General features: G+C 45.3%; 1 protein-coding gene across 3 annotated transcripts in view; it reads left to right on the top strand.

The window, feature by feature from the left end:
- Positions 1 to 18,714, top strand: part of ESRP2 (epithelial splicing regulatory protein 2) — a 52,210-nt gene that overhangs the window by 16,160 nt on the left and 17,336 nt on the right. For all 3 annotated transcript variants that reach the window (XM_081200824.1, XM_081200823.1, XM_081200822.1), the window contains exons 4-11: positions 6,998 to 7,111; positions 8,786 to 8,900; positions 9,809 to 9,907; positions 10,044 to 10,104; positions 12,913 to 13,023; positions 13,724 to 13,856; positions 14,880 to 14,922; positions 15,846 to 16,147. In XM_081200824.1, coding sequence (XP_081056950.1) covers positions 6,998 to 7,111; positions 8,786 to 8,900; positions 9,809 to 9,907; positions 10,044 to 10,104; positions 12,913 to 13,023; positions 13,724 to 13,856; positions 14,880 to 14,922; positions 15,846 to 16,147 — 978 coding nt within the window. The remainder of the gene's footprint in view (positions 1 to 6,997; positions 7,112 to 8,785; positions 8,901 to 9,808; positions 9,908 to 10,043; positions 10,105 to 12,912; positions 13,024 to 13,723; positions 13,857 to 14,879; positions 14,923 to 15,845; positions 16,148 to 18,714) is intronic.

The following is an 18,714-nucleotide window of genomic DNA, read 5'->3' on the forward strand; positions in this document are numbered from 1 at the left end:
CTGTGCATTTGGGGCTGCTGGGAGTTGCTAGTTGACTTCAGTTGGGGAAGGCTCTGTTACAGGACTTCCAGGATGCTGTTGCTCTTTAGATGGGATTCAGTCACACACCCAGGAAATTTAGGTTGTGCAATTAGGGGTGTGTGTGTGTGTGTGTGTGTGTGTGTGTGTGTGTGTGTGTGTTGCAGAACAAACCCTCTTCTCCAAAAGGGAGAAGAGGACTTTTTCCAGTAAGAAAAGTAGCAGGAAAATATCCTGGAAAGTATGAGATGACACTTGACTTGCTGCAACATTGTCTAACCTCCCTGCAAAAAAAAAAAAACAAAAAAAAAACCACCCTAAAAAATGGATGGATGCTTAATAACCAGGTCATCTGGAAGCCCCCTATAGTATGCCCCTGAACTATGAATGAAGCAGAGTTTGTGGAAGTGGTCTGAGCGTGAGCTCCTGTCCCAACAAAACCTGTATTCTTTTCTTCTTCCTGGTTCTCTCAGCAGTGCAGCTATGCTGTGTGTGTGTGTTTGTGTGTGTACAATGATTGTACTGCCAGCCACCACTGATTAGGAGTAATCAGACTAGCAGGCAGTGTTTAGTGAGGCGTTTGCAAGCTGAAAGATGGCCATGAAGTGGAAGCTGGTGGGGCGGGGAAGTGAGAGAGCCGTGTTGGGTGGGGAATTTTTTAAGAACGGAGCACATCTCAAGGCATCTGCAGCATTAGTTCTTCCAGGTGTGTGGTGTGCAGGGCTGCAAATGGCAACAAGTGATCATTTGCTCCACTGTTGTTACCTGGAGCCCTGCAGGTGTTTGGAGGCTACAAGTAGCTGTAGTTGCTAGGGCTGATGGGGATTATAGTCCAAAACACCTGGAGGGCACCAGGTTGGGAAAGGCCATAGTAGATCATGGGTGGGGATCCTGAGGCCCTCCAGTGGTTGTTGGACTCCAACTCCCATCTGCTCCACCTAGGATGGCCAACTGGCCAGGGATGATGAATGTTGTGGTCCAAGAACATATTCCTGTTAAGTACAACCCTGAAATTATTATCTGTGAGTGTATGTTTTAACATTTTAATCTGTTTTTGGAAGGTTTTTAAAAACTTCATTTATAAGTTTTATTTTATTTTTTTTAAATAATTTTTATTAAATTTTCCTTTTACAACTTTTCAACTTTTTGGACTTCCACCAGCTTTTCCACCAATCATCCATATTTTCTATTTTTATGCATTCTCTAAATTTATATTGCCATTTAATATTAACCTTTCAATTCTATTTCTTTTTTACAATACATCTTTAACTTTCACAAAGCCTCTTTAAATCCCACTAGCGTTGTCTGTTCATCACATATGCTTTTCAGGTAATCTGTAAACTTTCCCCAGTCCTCGATGAACTTGTGATCCCGTTGATATCTAATCTTCCCAGTCAGTTTATCCAGTTCTGCATAGTCCAAAAGTTTCATTCTCCACTCTTCAAGGGTCGGTAGCTCCTCTTGTTTCCATTTTTGGGCCATTAATATTCTTGCCGCTGTTACTGCGTATTAGTTATTCCTAACAAAAAGGCTTCTGGTTTCTTTACAAATGTGTATTTAAACATCTTCTTCAACTCATTATATATCATTTCCCAGAAACCCTTTACCTTCTTACATTCCCACCACATATGGAAAAAAGATCCTTCTTTTTCTTTACATTTCCAACACTTATTACATGTTTTAAACATTTTTGCTAACTTAACCGGTGTTATGTACCATTTATATACCATTTTCATAATATTTTCCTTTAAAAGTTTTAATTGTTGGTAAGTTTGCCACCCTGGGCTCCTTTGGGAGCAAGAGCAGCATATACATATTAATAAGATAAATATGCTATAGTCCCTCTCCTTACTATGTCTCTGTGCTTATTTTGTTTGTATTCTTGTCTTTGGGAGATGCCCATTCCATTCCCTTCCCACCAAAGAGTTGTTTATTGTCTTCCTACTTATGCAAACTGAAGCCTATTGAGACTTTTCTGTCGTGTTTGGTTGGCACTGTTTTGGTTGCATGCTTGGATAATGTGTTTGCTCTCAGTGTGTGTAGGGTGACCAAGAGGGATTTGCACAGACGAGTCTGCTCCATTAGGGCAAATGGGGCACTTCCCCACCACTCTCAGCCAGCTGCCTGACTGCCTGCCTGCCTTCTTACTTACAATCTGTCAAAGGGGTGGCAGATGTCAGCTTTATGCTCCTTTCTACAGTGCTGCCTTTGTAGGACTCATCAGATCTAAGATTTCTTTGGCTCTGCCCATCATTTGCCTCCCTGCCCTATCAGGCTCAATGGGTACCAGCCACCACTGGATTTGCGTGCGGGTTTTTCTGCACCCTAGCTTTGGGAGGTGCAAACTTGGGCTTTGAGATCATGAATGTTTTACATGGGCAAGAGATCTAGCGTCCAGCCACCATAGCTTTTGTGTGTGTGTGTGTGTGTGTGTGTGTGTGTGTGTGTGTGTGTGTGTGTTGCCAGAAGCAGAAAGAAATTAGCTACAGCTTGATGGATTGCATTTGTTGCGTGTGGCAGCTTTTTAGCACAAGGTCACAGTGATCCCATTTTCAGTCATGTGGAATAACAGTTAACAGACGAATGAAAAGCAAAACCCCACTGGCAGGGGGGGGGCCTTTCTGTTTCAGAAAGTTTCTTGGCTTTTATTATGCCTGCAGGTGCGTTTGTAATCCAAAAAACTCATCTCTCTTCAGCAGTATTTCGTGGGCACGAGCTTGCTCTTGGTGAGGCCAAATTGGAGACTGCAGCAACACCAGATTTAGCAGAAAACAAGCTGTTAGATTTTTAAGAGGGAGGCCATGAAACAAAGGCAATGATTTGGGCCCCAGCCTGTGTGTGCCCAGCAGTGTGTGGTGTGACACCACAACATCACGTTTTGAGCATGCACACTGCCGCTGCTCTCTAGCACCGCTTCTGTGCTGCCGCAACGGGGGTGGCAGAGCATGGGTGCACATCCACAGCAGAGCCCAACAGAGGCCCAGAGGCGGAGGCCTCAGCCCAGTCGCCGCCATGGTGGCAGAGTTAAGGCCGTGGGCAGCAGACGGAGGCCAGGCACCCACAGTGAGAATTTTGTGGGTGCCCATGCACCCAGGATTCTCTGGAGTTTGCACCAGTGCCATGAAACAACATCCATGCCATACATTTGAAGCTCCTGGCTCCCCACCCTTCATCCTGAAACCTGGGGGATTGTAGTTAACTCTTTACAGAGCTACAGTTCTCTGCGGCCTTAACAAACTACTGTTTCCAGGATTCTTTGGAAGAAACCATGTGCTTTAAAGGCCTGGTACGGATGGGACGTGGGTGGTGCTGTGGGTTAAACCACAGAGCCTAGGACTTGCCGATCAGAAGTTCGGTGGTTCGAATCACCGCGACGGGGTGAGCTCCCCTTATTCGGTCCCTGCTCCTGCCAACCTAGCAGTTCGAAAGCACGTCAAAGTGCAAGTAGATAAATAGGTACCCCTCTGGCGGGAAGGTAAACGGCGTTTCCGTGCGCTGCTCTGGTTCGCCAGAAGCAGCTTAGTCATGCTGGCCACATGACCCGGAAGCTGTACGCCGGCTCCCTCGGCCAATAAAGCGAGATGAGCACCACAACCCCAGAGTCGGTCATGACTGGACCTAATGGTCAGGGGTCCCCTTTACCCCCTTTATGGATGTGATCAAAGACTCCATTCAGATACTGTGCTCTCCATTCGATAAGGGATGCTAAACCATGATGCCTGAATTGATAATCTATGAATTATGCCCAGCTAGCTGAGGGCCATAGTTCTGAAGCAGGTTTGAAACCATGGTTTGTGCTAACACATTGATGGAGTGTCAAGCCAGAGTTATGGCTGTGTTACCCTGCCCCTGGAGGTTACTACTATACCTAGAAATAGGAGTGTTGAGCCAAGAGAGTGTTGAGAAACCAGTGTAGCCTAGTGGTTAGAGTGCTGGACTAGCTGAGAATGTCCCCTGCCTGTGAAACTCAGGAGAGACACTTCCAATCAGGGCAGACAATACTGAGCCAAACCAACCAACCATCTCACTTACGGTAATGTAAAGCAGGTTGTGGTCGCACAAAGGGAGTAGGGGTTATATGCTGTCAAGCTTGGAGTTGTCTTGAGGAAAAGAGAGCAGACAGATGCTGGCATTTGGCCAACATGCAACTGACTAAACTTGCTGAGCCACTTTTCTCTCTGCTGCCAGATAAATAGCCAGAATCCTGTCCAACCAGTTTCTAAATCTGCTGCTCAATCAGTTTTCCCCATCTTGGCCCAAATATTCACTTGTAGGTAAAATGTATTATAGGAGCTGGCGGGGGCAGCTAAACTTTTAAAACAAAGCCCTTTACAATATTTTTTCTCTTGTTACTTCATGATTCATGCTTAGCACTGCAACTTTATTATTGGTTCTGTTTATGAGCAAGGATAGCAATATCATTGTCGATTATGATGCAGAAATCCCAGGTTCAGACCCTGGCATGCAGAGAGGGGGGGGGCTGGGAAAGACTTCTGAGACCCCCAAGTGTTGCCAACAGTCAATCCAGCGAGGACTGGGCTTAGTAGAATATGACTCTTGAATCATAGAATTGTAAAGTTGGAAGGCACACTGACACATCTAGTCCAACCCCCTGCAATGCAGGAATATGCTGCTTTCCCATATGGAGATCAAACCTGCAACCTTGGTGTTATCAGTACCACACTCTAAACTACTGAGCTAAAGGAACCATCAATCAGACTTGATGCCAAGTGCCCATGTGTTGTACAGGTTCAAATCTTCACTCTGCTGTCAAGCCTGCTGGGTGATGGTGGGCCAGTCAGGATCTCTCAGCCTAACCTCCCTCAAAGGGTTGTTGTGAGAATAAAACTAGGATTAGTCACATGTACTACCCCATAAGACTCTGGATCCCACTGATCCACAATGTCTGACATCCCACTCCAAAATGCTCTGTTTCAGAGCTTTCTGTTGCCGCCACTGGTGATAGCTCCCCAACCTGTCTGGGTGGAGATCAGCCCTCTAGACATTGGCAGAGGCCAGTGGAGAAGGAACTGAACTGCATGTTAATCTCCCCAAGACATCAGTAATCAGGGCAATTTTCAGGTTGCAGCGCAAAGCAACCATATACTAAACAACAATGTAAGCAACCTGAGATTTTACCTTGAGGGCTGCTTGAATGGAATGGCGGGCTACGGGTTTTCAAGACATGCGGGGAAGATTCTATCTCCCCATAGAAAGCCTCTGCTCTGGATCACTCTGTTTTGAACAAATATATTCATGTATTGACCTCAGACCCCTATTATTGAGATGCTAATGAACTAACTGTTACTGTTTACCAAATGTGTTCAGATACATACTGTGTTTGGATTCCCTCTAACCTGAGTCACCTGCAAGAGACTTCAGATCTGGTGCTTTGGACAATGGATCTGACTGAGTCAAAACCTTGCTTTTGCTGTAATTCCTGTAATCAAACACACCTTGGGCACAGCTACACTCCTACAAAACAGACTCGGGGGGAGGGGTGTCAGAGCTCTGACTGCATTTGTTTAAATGTTGGCATCAAGACAGTTTCTCTGAGGCTGCTGAACTCCATGCTCTTTAACAAGGGAGGCCTCTGAACTCCAAAATGTGCAGACTTCTGAAATTTCATGTTAATGAGAATAAAGAATAGAAGTGTGTCTTGGGATTTAGTTTTGAAACTGGCACAAGCCCCGAAAACGCTTTTTTTCGGTGCATACTGTTTTGCATCATTGGGCTCTATGAGTGAACCTTGAAGGGAGGGAGAACAGGTGGAAAATACTGTTTCTGATGGTAAAAGGCTGTTGTGTTTTTTTTGTTTCCTTGCAGACTTCTTGAGACTGGTGGGTTTCTGGTTGTGCTGGGGCTTATTAGCACTGTCTGATAGCTGCAAAAAATATTATTGCAGGAAGGAGTGACAATCCTTTGTTGTTTTAAAGAGATCAGCAACTGCGAAGCCCCTGATTCCAATCTGGCCTCAGCCTGCTGTGAAAAGATGTATAGGGTTGTGAAAACACCATACGTGACTTCCGCCAAATAATCTTGGGAATTGTAGTTTACTCCCTCACATAGCTACAGTTCCCTTGAACTACAGTGCCCAGGATTCTTGTTGGGGGCGGGTGAAGAGTCTGGTGCTTTAAATGTATGTTGTATATGCAGTCTTGGACTAAGCACTTGGGTCTTCTGCTCTCCTTTGCCTCATCTGCTCCTTTATTGAGTTGCTGACCATTGTTTGCTTAACTTTCTCTCCTTATCAAATTGGTTAACAGAAACTTGTTAATCAGTATTAACTGTTTGGTAGCTTTTGCTAAAACAGCACTGATCTTGCACAGGCATACACTCTTTTGTTTTTTAAAAGGCTGTGGTTAGCACCCATGAATGGCAGATGCACATAATTACTGAGCTTTTGCCAAATTGGTGCATGTGTTTAATCAGGGATAGAATAATATGTGAAACCAAAACTTTCCTGCTCCCAGTTTGACTGGATTGCTCCACTCTGATCCTCAATTTACTTTATCTTTAATGTATTATTATTTTTTAAAGAAGTCTGAGTTACCTTTCATCCAGGCACTCAGTGCCTGGTTTGCACATCACACTGGACCAAATCATGGCTTAACACAAACGTGCAGCTTCCCAGAGAATTGATCACATGTGCTGTGTTCCTCCCCTAATCCTCAAACCATGGACCAAGTTGGGAGGATAAGCTAAGCCAAACCATGGCTTGACTCAGAGCAGCACAGGAGGAGGAGGACCAGAGAAAGACCACAGCAGCCACAATCTCCTCTCTGGGAATCCTCACATTTCCCAAGCCTCTCCCGACTGCGTTTCCCAGAATGGGCTGGGCCTTTCAGACATTTTTGCAGAAGCATTCCATTGGGTCATGTTTCAAACTCGCTCATTTGGTGACTAGTATTTTAAATGGCGAGAAGAGGGACTGAGTTGGAAACTTGCAAATCTGAATACAACTGTTTGCTTTTTCTAGTTCAGCCAACTTGTATCCAGTGATCTAAAGGCTCTGGGAAGAAACACTTACACATTCTGCACAGATGGCCAGCTCCTCATTCGGCAGGTCCTTCATCCAGAGGCCTCAAAAAAGGTACGTGGCTAGCAGGATCCTAGCACTAGCCTGGAAAACATGAATGCAGTCAGTGGTGGTCAGATTAGGTCTGAAAAGTACAACCCCTTCACCATCACCATGGCAGATTGTATAGTCTCCAAATGTGAGTGGAACTTGTGAAAAATGCACAGCACTGAACCAAATCATCTCGCTGCCTGAGATAAAATGCTTTTGCAACTTGTAAGAGACACAGAAGTTTCACAATGACTAGGTTTGGATGTTATCATGATGGGAATGGGACCTGCCTTCTGCTGGGCTCCCACACGCTCCCCCTCCCCCCACCCACTATTTAGCATGGCTGAAAGAGATTTTATTTACCACAATTTACATTTCCAAAACCCTAAACTTGTTAATCCCAACTACTGTTGGTTGGAAACAAGTCAATTTCAAACTGACTTATTGAAGCTGGCTTGTTTCGGTTAAGACAAACCACAGTATGGGGCTTTGACATAGCACTAAAGTGTGGATAACAAAATTAGAAACAAAGGCTTCCAGTCTCTTCCTTGCTGGAGAAGAACAGAGGAGCAGGGAGTTCAGAATGCTACAAGGAGGCAAGGCTCATTATCATCAGAACAAACCAGTTTGTTATATAGTGGTACCTCGGGTTACAGACACTTCATGTTACAGACACTTCAGGTTACAGACTCCGCTAACCCAGAAATAGTACCTCAGGTTAAGAACTTTGCTTCAGGATGAGAACAGAGGCAGTGGGAGGCCCCATTAGCTAAAGTGGTACCTCAGGTTAAGAACAGTTTCAGGTTAAGAATGGACCTCCAGAACGAATTAAGTTCTTAAACCAAGGTACCACTGTAACCAGTGGCGTAGCGTGGGGGGTGCCAGGGGTGCCGACCGCACTGGGCGCAACATCTGGGGGGGCGCGAGTCCAGAGGGAAGGGACAAGTTCCTTCCTCCGCCGGGCTCCCCGCCGCCACCGCCAGCCTTGCGCCCTAGCGCGCGCGCCCCCCGCCGTCGCTGTGGCTGCGCTCCGCTCACTGCTCGCAGGAGGAGCAGCCGCTGCAGCAGCGCCGACGCCGCCACCGACGCCTGGCCGGGCACGGGCAGCCTCTGCACCCTGCCGCCGCCGCCATCCCCTCGGCCCAGCCACAGGCGGCGGCTGCTTCTGCCTCCATCCTCCTCCAGGCAAGCAGCGTTGTTTGCGCGGCAGCGCCAGCGGCAACTCGCAGGTTAGGGGTTGGGGGGGCGCAAATTACTTGCCTTGCCCCGGGTTAGGGGGCGCAAATTACTTGCGTTGCCCCGGGTGCTGACAACTCACGCTACGCCGCTGACTGTAACATCCTAAAGCTGTCACTAAGTATGAACAGAGAGTGCCTAAGTTACTCTCTCCTCCATGGCTTCCTCCAGTAGTTTAAGGTGCTAGGAATGGTAGTGAGGGGCGAACTATAGTTCTCAGGATTCTTTGGGCGAAGCAGTGTGCATGAAATATATGGTGTGGATTTAACCTTAGTTGGAGAAACCTAATGATCTGCATCTATGCAGATCTGCATGAGTTTTTGTAACAATAATAATTATAGTTATAATAATACCTTTGTGTTAGTCTTCTACTATTGGAGAAAACTAAAGACCTGCATCCGTGTAGGATATGAATGAGGCTTTCTAATGCTCTATATGTGTTGTTGTTTTTGTCCATCACAGAATCTCCTGCTGTCTGACTGCTTTTATTCGTTTTATGATCTGCGCAAAGAGTTTCATGACTGCTACCCTAATGTGGCCCCCGTGAAAGACCAAACTATCCAGTCTATGGCAGAATGTATCCTTTCTCTTGCTCCTTCTAAAGCTGGATTGGCTCTTTGTGTTGATACAGGTCCCAGTGGCCCTACCAACTTTTAATCCAATGGGGTGATTTCTTCTCCCCACTTTTAAGGAAAATGAAAACTTTTTCCTTCCTTTTTTAGTTTTAAGAAAGAGCTGAGCATACACCACAATGCCACACTCTCTTTAGGGTTTGCCTGTAATGCCCTAGCTGTGACTCAGCACATGTGACCCATTTACCCTTTTCCTGCTAGGTTGCACCAATGGTACTGTAGAGTTGGGGTAGTTTATGTGGCATAATACACTTCAGGTCCCTAGACCACTGTCCCGAGAATAATCCACCCTGCAGAATGCAGGTGTAGGCCATCTCTGTTCTAGAAAAAATAGCATTCACCCTAGCATGGATGGGATCTGTAGTCCAAGATCTTTGATCATTGGCCATGATATCTGGAGCTATAGTTCAATTCCTGCTCTATCACTGTAGTGAAATAACAACAACCCATGTAGCTGAAGATAGCATGTGTAGTGCTTTTTTCCTAGAAAAATAGGTGTCGGTACTCACCACGAAGTTGTTACAGTAAGTGCCACACATTTCAGCCACAAAAGAGAGGTGGTGGTACTGTGTACCCTTGAGGACCCCCTGGAAAAAAGCACTAGTAATTGTGTGTAGCCTTTATTTCATGGAGACCATAGCCATATATGCTGCTGATGTTTCTTACTAAGCACTTGTGCATGTATCAATTGCAGTCGGATCATCATTTTTCTGAGAGAACTCTTCATAATGGCAGCCTGCTGTCTGACAAACAGAATCAATATTAATCAGCCTATGGGGCATTCACTGCCGTAATTGTGTGTCCTTGTTGCTCGTGAAACCCTTTGCCCTGTTTTCTTGAACATGTTGTCTAGATATAGGCTTTAGGATTAACGAAGCGGAGGAGGATTTTGGAGTGTGGCAAGTGAAAGCCATGGTGGCCATTATTTTCAGCATGCTGCCGGATACATGTGGTAAGTGGAAACAAGTGCTTCTGCTGAATGTGGGCACTTTTCCATCATGGCTGACAAATGCCAGTTTTTCTCTCTTCAATCTTCTGTGTGCATTTCCATTTAAAAAATAAAGTTTTTTTTAATGTGTTTTGATCAGTTGCAGATCACAGGTTCACTGTCCCAGAAACCGTGAAATACAAGTATGAAACTGGACCCTGGTAAGTAGTAGCTTCACGGTGCAGCAATGGGTGCATGATTGGGAGGGGGGGTGCAAATATCTCTGTCCCCAAGATGATTCTGTCACCCTGGTGTGAGGAACCATTGGCCCTCTATATGTTGCTGAACTACAACTCCCATCAGCCCCCATAAGCATGGCCCATAGCCAGGGATGATGGGAGTTGCAGTCCAACTACATCTGGGGTGCCAAAGCTTCCCCATACCAGGTGCATCCCATGAATCCGGTTTTCTTTTGGTTTCTAGACCTTCTGATTCTAGAGAGAGTTTCTTTGTTGGTGGGGCAGGGAGAGAATGGGTCAAGGTGGTGCAAACATGTACATAAATCTAACACAAGTTGGGCACTTCTGTTTTTTCTCATTTTAGCATTCATATATGAGTTTTCCCAAAGTGGTTAGTGTGCTCAAGTTTAAACAAAAGAACAATTCCCAGTGTTTGCATCAGAAATTGCAGTGGGTATAACCAAATGTAATATATAAATCTTGACTAAATTAAACGCTTGCTTAAAAAAAAAAGAGCCAGCCTAAATCTTTCAGGAAGCTCATTTTTGCTAATACCAACATAATCAGTGGGCTACCTATAAGTTCTGGATTATATAATTCCCATCATCCCATCAGCTGAGGCTGATGATAGTTGAGAATCCCAACAACCTGTGGAGGGCCACAGCCTTTTCCAAACTTGCATACACACACACACACACATGCACTCTTTATTCCAGTATATCACAGGTATGTATCTGAGGTGGTGGGGTTGAAGGGGAGCCTTCATAAGTCTTCCAAATATAAGTGCTTGTTTCTTTTTTCCACAAGCACATAAAAGAGTTTGATCCATTATTTTAGTGGTGTTTTCTTTAAACACCAAACTTGTTATGAGAAGAATTTGTCCATGTTGCTGATACAGCTTATTCCTCATAAGACATGGAATCCCAGTGGGCCACAGTAAAATGTTTTGCATGAATCCAGGACATGTTCCCCATTTCCCCCCCATGCATCTAAGAAACCTATACGTTGATGCAGATGTGGCCTTTGGCCCTCCAGCAGCTTGGATGCAATAATACGAAAATAATTAAAGCACCTAGACACCAATTGTTACACCATTGCAATCAGACCTTTAGATACCTTTCCTCATTTTTGCCTGTTGCATTAAATGTTAATCAGCCCCTCGTAAGGTTTTTCTCACAGACTATCCTATATTCTTTTCTTTCAGTCCAAAGGGATGGGGGAAAGGAGCAGTTATACTGTAGAACTGTATTACAAACTGCAGTTGGACGTAATGTAAGCGATAAAAGGCAGGCTGCCTCAAATGTGTGGGAAGGTTTGGGGCATGCTTGGTCTTTGCACTTGGGCTGCCACCAGAGAGAGAGAGAGAGAGATGACTACATGAAGGGACAACTCTGTTTATCTTGGTGCTCTTTCTGAGCTTCTTGGAAGTCTCCTGCCTTGTAGGCTGCCTTGAGTCAAGGGCTGCAACCTCTCTTGAGGCAACCTTCTCAGCGGGCATTTGCACACTTTGCTCTTCACTCTTATTGTTAGTGTGTCTCTGACTGAGAGTGCATTTTGTCAGGCTGAAATGAAATCGTCAGGAGTGTGTAATCTGCTGTATTAGTGAGTGGGCAGCTGGCATCCAGGCCAGCTGACTGACAACTTGCTTCAGCAGGAGCTTGAGAATTTCCCCTTCCCCAGCCTTTCCTCAGTCCCATTTCCTGGGTCACAGGATGTGTGGTTGTTTTGCTGGGTCCTTAAGAGATGGAGAAGGGTGTGATTGGATTGCTTTAAATTAAAAACACGCAAATAAGCTAATATGGCAAGCAGGGGAAGGGAGAGGAAAAAGCCACAGGCAAATTTACAGATGGACACAGGCAGATGGACAACAGGGGGCTTCCTGCAGCTTGTCAAATCTTTTGGCTGGTTTGATTTCTGATAATGTGCTGTTTTTCTTTTATTGCATTGGATAATCTGCATTCTCTTTTTTTCTTAGATGTGTTATATATTCTGTGCTGCATCACAGGGGGTTCTTTTATTGTATGGGGTGTTTAATCTTTAAGCAGAAAAGCAGTATCTTTTTTGCTGTTGTTAAAAATGTGATAGTGAAATGACGAAATTTGTCCTTTATTTGGGAGGTGGCAGTGTGTCTTAAATGGCATCCATTTTCCATTGCTCAAACAGGGACACAAGCTGCCTCCTTATACTGAATCGTTCTTCCAGCTCAGTGCTATCCACACCAGGGGTAGCCTCTAAATGTTTTGGCTGTGCAGGAAAGAGCAATCGCAATAGCCTTACCAGTCCAGTGTGCACCTATGTTTTGCTTTGAATGCACTGTCTTGGAGCGGTGTCTTTCACTTCCTGCAAGCTCAAGCTCATGTTTCATTTCACATCCTGGCTGGGATCCAAAGAGCTATTTTCATCCAGTGGAATGGTTCGCACTTCCCCCTCCTTGAATATCCGAATTCTCCCATCCCATATCACAAGCTCTCTCACATTTAAAACTATGTGGACACCTGAGTTAGCAGGATGTGTTTGTTCAATAAACGCAAGTACACAGATGCTTGGGTTGCATAGAACTCATTGCGTAGTTCTTTGGCTCCTGGCCTCCATTGTGAAAGGGGTTGAGGCTCCCACTTCAGTCGCTGAAGTTGTGGACACCGGAATTGCCAAATAGAATAATTTGTTTTGTAGAAAGAACTCAACACTGTTGTGCTTATTACATGGTTGCTTGCAGCATAGTTTAAAAAGAATTGTGGAGTGCTTGGATCAGTTGCTGATCTCAAACGTCCTCTTTTTTCTTTTCCACAGTAGTAAATCAGAAGCAGTGGACAGCGAAACAGTAATACGTGCCAGAGGGCTCCCTTGGCAGTCTTCCGACCAGGACATTGCTCGGTTTTTCAAAGGCCTTAATATTGCCAAGTAAGATCTGCTGTAAAGTTCCCTGTTCAGGATGCAGTGCTATTTGAATTAATTGCTACAAATTCGTATGTGTGTTACATTTTCCTGCTGAAGGATTCCGAGCGCTTGGGAGAGAAAGAGGCATTTAGGCTGTCAGCCCATATGACTTGAGAAGTCAAGATACAAATAGGCCCCAGCTGATAAGGGCCCTTAGGGTTGCAGCCTTAGCTGTCTATTCAAGTCCCAAAGTTTACTGCAGTGATGGATAACCTCTGGCCAGGGGGCTCTGGCAGACCCTCAGGGCACTCCCTGCTCTCCACAGACCTGTGTCAAGCTCTGCACCTTTCACAAGTGCTTTCCCATGCTGGAATGTGTTCTTGAATAGTGATGTTGCTTCTGGCTTGTTTTGATGGGGGACAGAAGGGGGCGGGTGTCTGACTTTTGCAAGGTTGGGGATGTAGCTTGAAGTACCAAGCTTAAGAGTCAGATCCATTGTTCTGACCAATTTTGCCTCTCTCCCCCCCACACACCAATGTATGTAGCCCCTGGAATGTTCCCAACAAATCAATGTGGCCTTTGAGCTGAAAAAATGTTCCTGCTTTTCCTTAAATATGTCTTGCATCCATGCACTCTGCCCTGGAAGAATAAAAGAGTAATTGTTTTTTCTCAGGATGTAGATGAAGTCATCCTTGTTCATCTTTTTTGTGTGTCTCCCTGCTAGAGGTGGGGTGGCCCTGTGCCTGAACGCCCAAGGAAGGAGGAATGGAGAGGCCCTGGTGCGATTTGTCAACTCTGAGCAGAGAGATTTGGCCCTAGAGCGGCACAAGCACCACATGGGTAGCAGATACATTGAGGTACATTGCTTGGGTTCAGGTCTGAATGCTTTTGGACGTTGTTAGCCCCTGTGGTTTGTACAAGAAAAAGTGGGGAATGGGTGAATAAATGAAAAGAAACAGATTTATCTTTACTAGGTTTCCTATTTCAACATTAAATCCAAGCCATTGTCAAATAATACTAGCTGTTTGATCTAACAACACCAGAAAAGAGAGTACATATTTCCATAAAACGTGCATGTGCTAATTTGCAGGTAAAGATGGAAATTCAATAATAATTAACTACAATTGAAATAGAATTGAGATGCTATGATTTAAATGGGTGCATCTCATCCTAGTGGGGAGTAAAATGGAGGACTGTCCTCTGTAAAATAGGACATGTGGTCATGTTAATTTGAGGGATCATCAATATGTGCCCACAGGGTCCCCTCCCCTCACTCCTCCCTCTGCTGAAATTAGGCTTGGAAGATGCATTTTGCCTGGCCTTTGGCTTGGAATCAACTTGATCCCCTTCCCCTCTATCCTTTTTCCTGTTTCCTCCTTCTGTGATGGAACTCCTATTTGGGGACTTCCTTGGCTTTTTTTCTTGCCCACATAGGACCAGTCTGGATAGTTGGCCTTGGTGAAGATTTGACGTTTTCATCCCCAAAAAGTTTTTGATTTGAGTTTCTACTGAAATGAGGCTGCATTTTAATGTTGTATTTTAATCTTGTTTTTAAGTTGTATTTTAATCAATTGTTTTATACCTGGTGTTAGCCACCCTGAGCCGGGTCTTGGCTGGGGAGGGTGGGGTATAAATTAATTTTTTTATTTTTATTATTAACCAGTGTAATAGGTTGCTCTGTGTGTGGCGCTTCTGGGCCCAGAAGGTTTGCTGACCTCTGCATTATCAGATCAGTAAAGTGCGTTTTGCATGCACAGAAGGGTTAAAAACCCACGTGTCCCAAAAAAAAAAGTCCAGAAGTTATGCAATGCTACTGTTGTTCATATTTAGTAGTATAATCTGTCACACCAACACAGTACTTTATTTTTTTCTTACTTCAGGTTTACAAAGCAACTGGGGAAGAATTCTTGAAGATTGCTGGAGGTGAGAAGTTTGGAACAAACCTTTTCAGCTTTGCCACTGAAAGTTTGCTGTTGTGAATGTGTGAAAACAAAATAAATGTATAGTGTACTATCCATGCTCTATTAGCTTCCTGGTTAGACTACTGTCGTGCACTTTACCTGGGGCTGCCTTTGAAGGCTACTTGGAAACCGCAGTTAGTTCAGGATGGCGTGGGATTACTAGCTGGGACTGGGCATTATGACAATATTGCTAACTGCACCGGCTCAATTTCCAGGCCTGCTTGTGAAATAATTAGCAGTAAACAAGAAAGACCTGCCTCAAAGAGTTACCCGAGTTACCCCCTGTAATGTATTGTAATGCTAGACTGTGCTGAAGTGTGCAAGTGCAGGGGAACTGAGTGCTTGACAGTACTTTACAGGTGCCATTGAATCGTAGGTAACATTTGATAGGGTTGCAACATTTAACCAATCGCATTAGATCAAGGGTTGTTCACCTGTGCCCCTCCAGGCACTCTTGGACTCCAGCTCCCATCAGCCCCAGTCAGTGTGGCAAATGGCGAGAGATGGTGGGAGTTGATCAGCAACATCTACAGTGTCCTAGGTTCCCCATCCCTGGGTTAGATGAATTCATTTTGAAACACTTTTGATCATCTTAAAAGTTTCTTCAAAAGTTGGGGAAAGTATCTCAACGATCGAGCATCAATCCTGCATGCAGGTTCCAGGATCGATCCCTGGCATCTCCAGGTAGGACTGGGAATGCCCCTTTCCTGAAACCCTGGAAAGTTGCTTCCAGTCAGTGCAGACAGTACTGAGCTAGATGGACCAGTGGTTTGACTTGGTATAAGGCAACTTCCTAGGTTCTTTGGTCCAGTTAATTAAATGCCAGGTATGTGTAAAAGAGATATAGCAAATTATTGTAACTCTTCACCCCCTACCCACCCGCAGGTACCTCCAATGAAGTAGCTCAGTTCCTCTCCAAGGAGAACCAAGTCATCATCCGGATGCGGGGTCTCCCTTTCACAGCCACGCCCGAGGATGTCCTGGGGTTCCTGGGACCCGAGTGCCCTGTCACAGGAGGGAAGGAGGGGCTTCTCTTTGTCAAGTATCCAGACGGCCGGCCTACGGGAGATGCTTTCGTCTTGTTCGCCTGTGAGGAGTACGCGCAGAATGCACTTAAGAAACACAAGGAGATCCTGGGGAAGCGATACATTGAGCTCTTCAGAAGCACGGCAGCAGAGGTCCAGCAGGTTAGAGCACTTGCCCAATTCTGTGTATATGGGGGTGGGGAGAGAGAAGAGTGGCTCATCACTGTGTCACAGGGAACTGCAACGTCTGGAGGGCCAGAGGTTCCCCATCCCTTTCTTGGCAAGAAGCTGCATTGGTGCTCTGAGGTGACTGAGGGCAGACAGAGGTTGTTGGTGGGCCAGGGCCCCATTCGCCCAGCCTCCACTGCTTCATTCTTCCATCCTACCAGTAGGAGCTTTGACTTCCATGCAGCCAAAGCAAAGGTCAGGGGCAGGGCTGCTATTTCTTGCTGAGGCTGCTATTTCTTGCTGAGGCCTTTGCTTCCCCTTCCTTGTCACACAAGCAAGCGAGAACTGGAATTCAGTCCAGTCTTGTTCTTTTCCCACTTGCAAGGGCAGGGACTTCCTGAATGAGCGCCAACCTGGGTTTAGCACCCAAAAATCACTATTGTGAAGAAACAACTGCTAGGTAGTGGAAGGTGGAGAATTGCTTTACCGAAACACGTCATCTTTGGGTCAGGTTGGTGCATCCATGTAACGCATTATTTACTGAACCTCATTTAGGAGCACACAAAGCTGTGTTATACTGAGTCACGTGTGAACTTAAGAAGCTGCCGTGATGATGGGCCATCTAGATCAGTATTGACCTAGGGCATGTCCTTCTCATTGGTCTGGCACATGCAGCTTCCACGTCTGTGCAGTTATTCCATTGAATCTGTTTTTATTAAAAGCAGTGACTGATAAACAGAAAATGCATATGCAGACACTGCTGACAGGGAATCCTATTTTTAACAAGCTAGGAGTTCTTGAACAGGAAAAGAAGGCAATCTAAGCTCAAACCCAGAGCAGGAGCTGTGCTAGGCTGTAATCCTAACCACATTTACCTGGGAGTGAGTCCCATTGAACTCAGTAGGACTGACTTCTGAGTGGGCGTGTTTAGGATTGCACTATTGTTAGCCTGTTGCAGCAGAAGCCACTAAAGCCTCACCAAGTCTGGGAGTGTTAACTTCCATCACTGCCACCCCACCCCCCCAGCCAGCACAGTTACTGATGGGAATTCCAGTCCAGAATATCAGGGGGGCAACAGGTTGGGGCAAGGTTGACCTCAGATTTTTGTGTGTGGCTGAATAGCTATGACCAAACAAGTGCATTACCAGACAGCAGCCACTTTATTTGCTGCTCTGCCTCCCTCTTGTCCTCTTTTAATCAGCTTTTGAACAATGGGCCTCAACAGGCAGCTTGTCTCCAATTATTTCTGTCTGGTTTCTGTCTGTTGGGAGGAACCCAAGAGGGAGAAGCTTCAGAAAGCAGCTCATGGGAACTGGGAGGCAAGGGGACCAGTGAGAAGCAGAGATTTCCCCTGGCCCAGATCTGGCAAATGATAATAAGCAATCTTTCTGCAAGTGGGAGCTGGTGGTAGTTGTTGTGTTTGCTGTCTCTCTCTCTCTCTCTCTCTCTCTCTCTCTCTCTCTCTCTCGTGTGTGTATGTGCATGCTTTTTGGAACATGTAATGTCCTTTCATGGAGGCTTTCCTTGTCATTAAAACAAAACGGTTGAGCAGGGCTCAAGTTATAACAGCTATTTGTAGCATTTAACCAACTTTAGCAGTTGGTTACTTTTCATTTATTTTCAGATTATGTCTGTTCCACTTAAATGTAATGAAACATAATAACATACCAGAGAAAAATGACCAGGGTTCAGGTGTCAATATACGTCTGAGGCAGGTAACCAATATCACTTCTTGCATGATTATAGGGAAGAGCATCGCAAGCTAAGCAGTGTGGCAAGGAGAGGCTTGCACTGGTTTTTCCAAGGATGTCCCAAATTAATCTGTGGCTCATATTTCTATTTTGGGGGGAGCTTGTTTAAAGCAAGCAAGGATATCGGAGGCTGCTAGTCTGCAGTGCTTGTTGTTTTTGGCAGCTGGACAGAATTAGTGTGTTCAGAGTCCTTGCTCACTTTTTAGGTGCAGCGTGCCCTGACCCCCCCTCGCTTCTGTAAAGGTGCTGATGTAATGTGGGCTGGGATTGTACCAATAATGAGCAATTGAGAGAGTGGCACATTTCTTCCCACTTACTACAGCCTGTTGCTCATCAGACTCAGTTAAGTTTCTCTCTCTCTCTCTCTCTCTCTCTCCTGGGTCATGGAAATGATGCACTAGCTGCTCTTGGACTGTCATATATTTGCTTTAATAAACCAAGATACAAACAACCCTGTGATTAAGGGAACAAGCAAACCAAGAAGTCTTCAGTTTTCTACAGTTTCCCATTTTGTCCAAGCTAGGAAATGAACAAGCTTTGGAATAAGCCAGAAACCCATCTTCAAACCGTGGCTTAATATCCTGGCTTGTTCTTGAGTAATTAACTATTGTTTCGTGGTTTGGGTGAAATTATAGTTAACTGAAGAGTTCCTGGCTTGTTTTTCTTCTTGTAGTGGGAAGAGTGAAGGGGCTGGATAAGTAACCCAAGGCTTTTCCATATCTTGGCTTGTCAAACTGAGATATGGTGGTCCACAGCAACCCATTGCAGGACTCTTTCTGCATTTCCCTGGAGTGATTCCCCAAACAGGAG

Source organism: Podarcis bocagei (genome assembly GCF_964188305.1).
Source record: "Podarcis bocagei genome assembly, chromosome: 7".
NCBI classification, from domain to species: Eukaryota; Metazoa; Chordata; class Lepidosauria; order Squamata; family Lacertidae; genus Podarcis; species Podarcis bocagei.